The sequence below is a fragment of the Etheostoma spectabile genome, chromosome 5 (genome assembly GCF_008692095.1).
Source record: "Etheostoma spectabile isolate EspeVRDwgs_2016 chromosome 5, UIUC_Espe_1.0, whole genome shotgun sequence".
Taxonomy (NCBI): Eukaryota; Metazoa; Chordata; class Actinopteri; order Perciformes; family Percidae; genus Etheostoma; species Etheostoma spectabile.
The window spans coordinates 1,211,593-1,222,069 of NC_045737.1; the positions used below are offsets into that span (position 1 = coordinate 1,211,593).

Genomic DNA, 10,477 nt, shown 5'->3' on the forward strand with positions numbered 1-10,477 from the left:
TATAGCAGTATTGAATATAATCAAGGTGGTAAATTGTCTGAACCCTACATTTTGGACTTGTTTCAGGTGGAACCTCAGCGATGCGTAAGGAGGTCATCCGAAACAAGATCGTTGCTGTGGGAAAATGGCCCGAGTCTTCTCAGTCCAGGTCTGACCCTGTCATTAATGCACTCCCTTTGATGTATCTCTTCCTTTTTTCAGATAAACACTCTAACGGGAAAAGGTCTCTCTACATATACTACGGATCATAATCAGCGCAGTGGGGTGTGGGTTTAAATTAACAATTGAATTGCAGGTCACCATGGGGCCAGGAAGACGCAGGAGCTTGGGGGGGGCGGGGGGGGATGAATGGAGTCAGTTGAGTGCACAATGAGTGTGTGTTTGAAAACACAACACATGCCCTGCTAGGATTAATGAGCTGGCACAAGATGAGTCACGATGCATCTAGACTGCATAATGACATTAGACATTATTCAAGATTAATCCGGCTGCTGCTACCTTGTCACACGCTTTAAGTAGGCAAGATGTAGAGCAGCCTGTCATTGAGACCTGTGCCTATGGGTCAATGGCTTGAAAGGGTATTAAATTAAAAAAAAGTTTGACATTTGACCTAATTCCTTTGCAAATGAAAAAAATGTCACGTTTACATTTAAGGATACATTTGAATAGTTTTTAGAAGTCATTTCAGTTGTTATCCCCAGTTTGTTTCAACTCAGAATAGAGAGAAAAAGATGGATAGTATTAAAATTCACGTTACCATGAAAGTGTGTCACACAAATTTTTAACACTTGTAAGCAATCCTAAAAAAACAAAGAAGTAGTCACTAACCACTTACAGAACGTAATAACACATGTTAGGATGTTGGTATGAGGTATTTACAGTTAGTTAACAGGCAATTACTTTGTGAACGGGCTTAAATATCCAGTAGTGATTGAGCTTAAGACTTCTTGGTTACAGAACAGCCTCGTAGACACCAGGTGTGCATGCTGCCCTCCTTGTGAAATGTAATGTGTATACTCTGTGTGGCTGTGTTTGTTGTGGCTAGGGAGGAAAGCGAGAATGTGTTAACACTCAACGGCCTACCCCAACTGGAACTCTTCCTGTGGGAGTGTGTCAGGGGGAAAGCAGACCTACAGACTGGTAAGTGTGTGTATACTTTTTTAAAAAATTTTATTCCTCCCATTTAGCACAACCTACACACTAAGAAAATTTCCTACCACCTTGTCACAAAGCATCAGTTTTCTTTTTTTACTTTGAACTAGTTGTGTCAGTTAAACGTGTTAATAACGGCGTTAACGCAAACCTTTTAACAGCGTCATGTTTTATCGCGAGGGTTAGTGTTATTTTTGGTCTAGCAAACTTTTTCACATGCTTTTGTAACAACTAGTTGATGCCAAATATCTCCCCCCGTCGTCAAAGTATTTTTGATGGACAGTGTTACATGTGTGAGAGATTATTTGCTCCAAGTGAGAATGTTACGTGTGAAAATTAACACTACAGTAGGCCATATACCAAGGTTGACTTAAAAAAAAAAAACATTGCACAAAGCAAGCCAATCCATTGTCCATGTTGATAAGAGCATTAAAATGAGGAAAAAATAATGAAAAAAAAAAAAAATCAAGAACAGATAAAAATGTGCGAATAATTGCGAGGTAACTATGACATTGCACAATATTATGACATAAATTGTGCAACTACAACACAGAGTTTTCCTTCGGGGATCAATAAAGTATTTCTGACATTAATACAATTAATCACAATTAAATATTTTTATTGTTGACAGCAATATTGTAACTATTTGCCGTGAGCAAACCTTATTATGTCTTTATGGCAAGAGGTGGTGTTACGTACGTGATTAATTGCAGCACCTAATACAGAAGAAACACAAGGTACTAGTAATTGCAAAGTAGTAACACTATTTCACCACTTTCTCCTTCATAAGCCATTTCCATAATGAAAGATACAAGACAATCAATAGTCAGTCATGAAGCCAAAAATTAGTTATTGCTTTGTTACTGTGAGTTAGTGATGTGTGCCTAGATCTGTCTGACAAAATCCGCATACCAGCACCTCTAAAGCAGACTAATGGCGGTTTTCCACTGCGTGGTTCTACTTGACTCGCCTCGTCTACTCGTTTTTTGGTTTTCCATTACGAAAAAAAGTCCCTGGGACTGCTACCAGGTACTTTTTTAGTACTACCTCAGTCGAGGTTCCAAGCGAGCCGAGGCGACCAAAGGTGACGTGAAAACCTGCAGACTGCGGTTGGTCGGAGAGAATCGTACTTATGACTGCGTTGTAGCAAACAAGAGTGCGGAGTGTGTGGTCCAGAACACAACGGGACATTTAAAACAAATCTAGCCCGACACCAACAGATTATCTACTCTCTGCACTATTCTCACTTTTCAAACTGTTCGGGCTACTAGCGGCTTCATGTCGTTCCAATATTGCACACTGTGTACTTTAAAAAAACAAGACAATATATATAACAAAAGTTTTTATTTAGCTTTTCAAGTAGCGCATCAAACCTCCCAAACTTCCCGATCTTCTTCCTCTGCACCTGTGACAGTGTCCCCGCCGGCTCTGCTGGCCCAGATACACAGTCATAAGCCCTCCACAGACTTTCATAAGATTATCGAAGCACAGTAGTCCAAACCAGAGATCTCACGGTCGGACATCGCCCACCAAACGGTCTGCGGCGGCGATTTTGCAAAGCGTGAATGCTCTGAACCAAAAACAGTACACAGCACACATGTTGGTGTGTAATCATGTTGCTAAAGTTCATGTACTTTATATAGCGTATAGTAAATACTGACTGCGACGCTGAACACATGCAGATGTTAGCTAACGTTACCAGGAAACTTAATACCCTTTTGTGCGGCGAACAACCGTCATGACGACGTCTGAATCGTCAGAATTCCCAAACTCTGTTTTTTTTAGCGGTGATTTTTGTTGCTCTTCAGCTTCTTTTTTTTTTTTTTTTTTGAACTTATTTTTATTTATTTTTCGATAACAACTAACAAACATGAATACAAACTTCCGTCATGTTGGCCTTTACTAGTTACATAATCGTGGCACGGAAGGTGAGATAATAAGTATTCTTATCAGGGTGGAGAATGAATACAAAACATCTAAACAAAACAAACACACAAAAGTCGCAATTAAAAATAATGCAGGTTACAGTTAGATCCCTAGAGATAAAGTGGCCCACATAGTCTTAGGTGCCACAGCATTTAGGTTGGTCCAGCAGAGCAAACAAATGCAGGAGGGTGATTCACCAGTACATCATTGGATTAATAGCGGGTGTAACAGACTTCCATCTCGTATTGACAGTAGCTTCTGGAGCCTTAAGGAATATGTGATTTTTTCCATCAAATAAATGTCCCAAACTTCTGAACCCATATGTTATATGTTGGAGGTGATGCTTTCAGCATCTGATAGTTATACACTTCAATGCTGCAGTCAGCAAATTCTTAGGAGATATCTATCAGCCATTCTGTCTATCCATCGGGTATTACTCCTAGAATTGCAACCAAGGGGGTTTTTGGAAATTTTCCTGAAATTATCTAGGGCAACAAAGATATCCTTCCAAAATCACTTAATTTAGGGCAACACACAGAATATGAGTATGGTTGGCGTTTCACGTCGCAGTTCCTCCAGCATAGGTTTGGTTGTGCGGGTACATTTTACTGGTATCATTGGTGTTCTGAAAAAGCGGATTATTATTCCACTGAATTCTCTCCATGAATTAGAGTTTGTTGTCAAATGTGCTTCGTTCAGATTTCGTCCCAAGCGACCCCAGTTATTGAGGCCTGTAATTCACTCTCCCATTTACGTTTTATGTTCATAGAGTCGTGTATGGTCATGGAGAGAAACAGGTCATATATTTTACTAATTACTTTATTGTTCCCCTTTCCCCTTTGTATATCTATTAGGAAATTTTCTATAGGTGTGGGTTCAAGAAGTTTAGTCCAATCATCATGTGCCATCAGAAAGGTTCTAAGTTGTAAATATCTGTAGAAATCCGATTTAGGGAGCCCAAATTCAGTTTTCAACCGTTCGAAGGTTTTGAGATTTCCTTTATCAATTAGTTGGTGAATATGAGATAGTTCATAGTAAGACCAGTTTTTAAATCCAGAGTCTAAGTTATTCGGTATAAATGTTTTCATATGTCCTATATTTGATAAAAGTGAAATCTGTTTTGGTAATTTAAAGACTGATTGTATTTTGTACCATACTTTGAGGGTGTTTCTTGTCCAGATTGACATGTCCTTTGCGGGGACATCTAAAAAGGGTAATGTTTGTATAGGTTTTGAGCTCTTGCCCTTCTCTATTTCCAGCCAACGAGTATCTGCAGTATCCTGTATCCATGACAATAAGGGTCTGAGTTGTGCCGCCCAATAGTAGATTTAAAGTTTGGAAGTTTGAGACCACCTTTAGGTTGGGTAATTGCAGGGTTTTCAGTCTGATTCTAGGTGCTTTTTTTGCCAAAATAAACCCTGTAGCATCTATCTAAAGTGTCGAAGGTGATTTGGGGATCTCTACCGGTAGCATCTGGAATAGATATAGAAATCTAGGTAGGACATTCATACGGACACTTAACTCGGCCTAACAGCGAGATAGGGAGGTTATCCCAGCGCTCCAAGTCCTTGTTTATGATTCGTAGGAGTTTGCCATAATTCGCCTCATAGAGGTCATTAACATGGAGGTATTGATAATCCTAAGTATTTGATCCCGATCTTAGGCCACTTAAAACCACTCTGTATCTTTACGGAATCGGGGATTGTGTCGTTTACACCATAGCTTCCGTTTTGTCAATGTTGGTTTTGTAACCTGAGTAGAACCCGTATTGGGAGATAAGCTTTTTCAGGTGAGGAATTGTCGATTAGGGTTGTCAAACACTAGACATCATCAGCATATAGTGAAATTTTGTGCATTTCCTTATTGATTTCTATCCTTTATATGATATCATCTCTAATGATTTGGCTAGCGGTCCAATGCTGATGGCGAATAGGAGGGGTGAGAGTGGGCACCCCTGTCTACAGCCCCTTCCTAATGAGAATCTAGCCGATTGAAGCCATTAACTTTGACTGCTGCTGTGGGATGAGTAGAGTGTTTGCACCCAATCAATGAAATGTGGGCCAAATCCGAAACGTTTCAATGTATGAATTAATATTGCCAGGATACTCTGTCAAACGCTTTTTGAGCATCTAAGGAAATGATTGCTGATTCAATCTTTCTTCTTTTTGGGCGCTGATAGATTCAATAGGCGCCTCACATTATTAGCATAATGCCGACCTGTAATAATCTCGGTCTGATCGGGGTGTACGATTTGGGTATAAATTTATTAAGTCGGTTTGCTAGATTGAGGTGGTATACGTGAGTCTGTATTCAGCAGCGATATAGGTCTATAGGATTGGCAGTCTGTAGGGTCTTTACCCTCTTTATGGATCACTACATAGTGGCTTCCGTCCAAGAGGGTGCCATAGTTTTGGAGTTTAAAGCGTGATGGTATGCGTTTAATAGTAGAGGGGTCAAAGGATCTAGAAAGGTTTTATAGAAGCGTTTGTAAATCCATCTGGGCCTGGGCTTTTGTTATCTTTAGTGATTTAATCGTCTGCTTAATTTCCCATTCTACAATCGGTTGATCTAATGTAAGCACCGCCTCATCGTTAGGTGGTTTAACTTTATACCTTTAAAAAATCTATGAGCTCATGGTCATTGTTAACGTATCAGTGTGTGTATATAATGATTTGTAAAAATTGCGAAGGTTTCTGCAATTTCGTCAGGTCTTGTCACCAAAGAATCTTGAGATTTTATTTTGTGAACCATGTTGGAGGACTGCTGTTTCCTCAGTCTATAAGCCAGTAATCTGCTAGCCTTCTGGCCATATTCATAGTATTTTTGATTAGTAAACCTCAGATTACCCTCTACTTTATCCGATAATAGGCTATTTAGTTGTCTGCGGGATGCATTTAGCTCCTTCAGGATTTTAATTGAGGTGTATTTTTTATGTTCAAGTTCTAGGTCTTTAATTTTATTCTCTAGGTCTTTTTGTTTAGCATTCTTTTGTTTTTTCCTCGCAGCCGTGAAGGATATTATGCGGCCTCGAAGGAATGCTTTGGCACAGTCCTTCAGCTTCTTTTGAAACAAAACATTTCTTGTGGCTGCGGCAGGTAGCCGACGTGCTGTTGTGAGTCGCGCTGAAAATTACGTCATCACGCGTTGCTATGGTGACCAGCCACGCTGATGCTTTACTCAATCTGTAATAGAAAACGGACATAGAATGGGCCGAGGCGAGCCGTTACCAGCAGTGGAAAAACGCCATAAGTAACATGTTTGTATAATCGGCAGGGTCCAAAATAATTTCTGTTTGTAAATCTCAGAGGGCACTCTGCCACACGGCGGGTAAATGTTTGTACCAAAATAGTTCTGTTTTCATTTTGGTATAGCTGCAGCTATTTTCTTCTGTTTCTCTGCTGTCTGCACGTAGGGTGGGGTGGGGTCGACACTTGCAAACACAAACACAAACACCACACCCACACACACACACACACACACACACACAACACACCACACACACACCCACACCACACACACACACACACACACACACACACACACACACACAACAACTTATATTGAAGAGCACGCCCGACAAAGGTTTTTTGAGGCAGATACCGATACAAAGATTTGGTTTCACAATATATATTATAAAAAAATCCAGAAACGCTTTACAAAACATTATTTATGAGTTCTCACTAAAACAATGATAATAATTTGTTTTATTGTCACAACAGAACAGAGGAAGCTCTTGTTACCAACAGGGACATTGTAGAGCGCCCCCTGGTGGACAAACTATGCAACGCCAACGCTCATAACATTTATTTTGTAAATATTTATTTATCAAAATCATTTATTTGTCATTATTAAAACGGATTTTGATGAATGAATATTTAAAAAAATAATAAATGCCGATGTATTGGTCAGGCTTTAATACAATGACGCAAACACACGTACACACCGGAACGCCACCTGCCACATCACTTCTGTTATCATGGCTTGGCTTTACCTTGGGGGGGGGGGGGCCCGTTTGCCTCTTTTTAGTCTTTATGCTAAGATAATCTATTTACTGTGTAATGTGAGTGGTATTGATTTTTCCATCTAACGCTCTGTTATAAAAACAAACGAGTGTATATCCCAACATGTTCAACTATTCCTTCAAGAAGAAGATAAATAACTTGAAGCTGTTCTTCCGTATTGAATAATGATCGTTGCAAAAATGTAGAGGTCAACATGGCTGTATTTACTGAAAGAAATCCATACTATAATACTTTACACTGCTGAAACAAAAAAAGTAGCAAATTAATTTGTTGCTTAGTCCTGCAAAGAATTTGCCAAAAGTAAATAAATCAATGTTATTTCCAGTGCAGTTACAGTTTGATGGTAGAAAATGTTGACAGAAACACTGCTGTCTATCCTGACATCCAGTTCAGGTAGACTAGCTTCCCTGTCCTGCTAGTCCCTTTGATGGGTTCTAGATCAATGACGGATTACCCACCACAGGAAGCACTGGCTAGACTTTGACTCAAGCCCCCGTCTATGCTACAAAAGTTTTTTGGGCTCGGCTTTGGGCTGGCTGGTCGAGGAGATCAGCCAGTCACCTGTAAGTGGCTACTGAACCTCTGATCTAAAGGTCAGTGCCTGGCCTGGCCCGCCAGAGGACATGCTGGGAGTCACACTTTGTCACACCATAGGCTCACAGAAGTTGCGGAGCAAATGAAGGAGAAACCACATGTTGGTGACCTTTTGGAGAAAGTCATTGTGCATGTCAACTCCCCCAGCCACAGCCTTCAGATCAGCTAGGCTGTTTTGATCAAAGGGAAGGCAAGTGATTGTGCATTTTTGTCCATACTTAATGATTTTTCACTTTGCTTTTGAAGCTCCTCACTGATCTTTGAATGCTGGTTAGATAATACTTTATTCCTCCCACAATGAGGACATGCCCTTATTACAGCAGCAGTACTCTACAGTAAAAAAACATAAAAACAACAACAAACAGTTGGGTCAGTTAGGTGGCCATAGTACAAAAATATTGGAATGTAATGTAATTGCAATGGTTCCATGAGAGGAAACACCCAGTCCATAAATTAACCGGTTTAAGGACATTAAGGATTCAGTACAGGCTTGCCGACAACCAGAAGTGTTTTTCCTAGTGTCACCAATAACAAAGCACCTCATAATCAACTGCTCAACAGGACAAATGGTTGCAGTTACAATTCAGCATCTGCTGGCTGCTATCGTAATACAGCTCCCATTCATCTGAAATGCACAGCCATTTCTTTGAAAAATGATTATTCATGCACTTAAATGATTTTCTTCATTTGGAAATTTAAATAGATGATTCATATTCTATACACCTGCATATCCAAAAAGGAGGGAACATTTTGCTAGTTTCACGCTGGGGAAAAAGGGTCTATGCATCAAACGCATGGTTCAAAAGAGTTGTACTTAGTGTCTTTATCAATCATAGGTGTGTTTTGGGCATAACATGCAATAAACCTATCGTGTGTCATCTTCCATTCCTTTTAAAAGCCAGGCACGTTTGTACCTTAATAATAGTGATGGAGTATTTGCTAAGCAGGAAGGAGATTTTCAAGACAAGAAACTGATCTGCTCGTGCTTGAAGTGAAAGGGCACAAGCAGATTATCTCATAATACTACTTCACATTGTAATATTTTTTATCTTTTGCTGTGTGTGTAATGACAAAGTGTGTGCATGCTGTGCACGGGCCTAGGCGCATTTCACTAAATAACAATGAAATCAATCCTTTTCCGCTGCCTCACGATAGCAGTACGCCAAGAAAGCACCTGAAATAAATAGTCTAAATAGCAAATGGACGGGAAATTGACAACTGCGTCGGTATTAAATAAGCAAAGCAGCGCTGTGGAGGAAGATCTGGCAAAGCGACACTACTGTTTTACAGACGTGAACTCACCACAGACATGGCCTCACGGCGGTGCGCTGCTGAGAATGAATAGGAGAAACACTGGATTGTTCCGCCCTGAAAAGAACATCTGACTGCATGTGTACTGCAGCTTCCCCGTGGTGTAAAGTCGCACTGTACAATTGTGTCATCCTGAGCATGGTCATTGTTACGTATCTCGCCACTGCCTTGAACTCTTATCGGACAGCCAAATCCCCCCTTAGCTATCAACACCTAAGACCTCTTCACCCTTTAAAACCAACACCATCTTAATTCTCCAACAGGCTTCTTCCCTCTAACTTTCCCACCCACTAACTAATATGTTTTGATGAAGTTTTTACAGCTGCTGTGAGTTTTGTATCTATAATGAGTGTTGGTCTATATTCTGCTATTCTGTTTATCACACCGGGGTTCACCTATTCGATATTACTGTTGTATTTGCTGTCTCTGGCTGTCTTTGATGACTCCCTTTTTTCCCCCTTTCCTCAATTTTCATTAACATAGCAACGATTGAGGCAGCTAAAGCACAAGGTACGCATGGCTGTCACGCTCAAATCTCATGTCTTTGTTTTGTGGATTTTGTTCATCTGTTAAACACTACCCTACCCTTAAAATGTGTACTTTTTGTATTGGTTCTTTTGTTGTTTTAGTGTTCCCACTGTTTTTATTTGACTGATTATTGTATTTACTGTATATTACTTCATGGCTGGTTGCTCTTGCATTACCAGTGTCTGTTGGATCACATTGGTTCCATCATTGTAAAAACAAATTTGATCACTTTTCATAAACTTGTGGACAGTGGATCAATAAATAGATGAAATACAAAAAGATGAACATATATTGAAAATAAGCCTTTAGACTAAAACTAGTAAAACAAACTATTACTGTTTTAGGTGCAACAATAACATGATATGGTCTAATAAAATGCATTTAAAGAAGTAGATTCAAACATTTTCCCAAGCCTTAGTCAAAACAGGCTTTAAACGTAGGCTTTAAAGAGTCTTTTACATCAGAAAAGCTAAGCCCATGCTACAAAAGGGCTAGTTTTGTGTATCAGGTTTAGGACCTGTTCTTTGTTCCTTGTTGACAAGAATGTCATGGCTGTGGTCACATGCGCTTGTCTTGCTAATTGTAGCTCCCCACACAGAGAAAAGCTTGCTAAGACCTGGCTAAGATAAAACCAGGGACATCCCTCCCTAGGATATTTTCAGAAGCTAATCCTGTTACACCATTTAGGAGTTGCTACACTGTCTGCCCCTTCCAGTTGATAATGGCAGGTTATTGATTCAAAAGGCCTCAGCTAGGAGGTTTGTTTATATTATCAAATACGTAAAATGTAAAAGATGTAGTCCTGATTTATTTGGTGCAGAAAACCTCAACTGATTGGGGAGTGCAGTATAACCTCACAGAGCAAAGGGCCAGTGTGTTCAGGCAGCATAACTGGTTCCCATCCTTTTTTTCTGATGCAATTGAAATTACGGTGATTGTTTTTT

General features: G+C 39.9%; 1 protein-coding gene across 4 annotated transcripts in view; it reads left to right on the forward strand.

Annotated features, from left to right (window-relative positions):
• ppp3cca (protein phosphatase 3, catalytic subunit, gamma isozyme, a) overlaps positions 1 to 10,477 on the forward strand; it is a 43,338-nt gene that overhangs the window by 29,895 nt on the left and 2,966 nt on the right. For 3 of the 4 annotated variants that reach the window (XM_032516080.1, XM_032516081.1, XM_032516083.1), the window contains exon 13: positions 9,489 to 9,515. The exons of the other annotated variant lie outside the window; for it this stretch is intronic. In XM_032516080.1, coding sequence (XP_032371971.1) covers positions 9,489 to 9,515 — 27 coding nt within the window. The remainder of the gene's footprint in view (positions 1 to 9,488; positions 9,516 to 10,477) is intronic. 4 annotated transcript variants of the gene reach the window in all.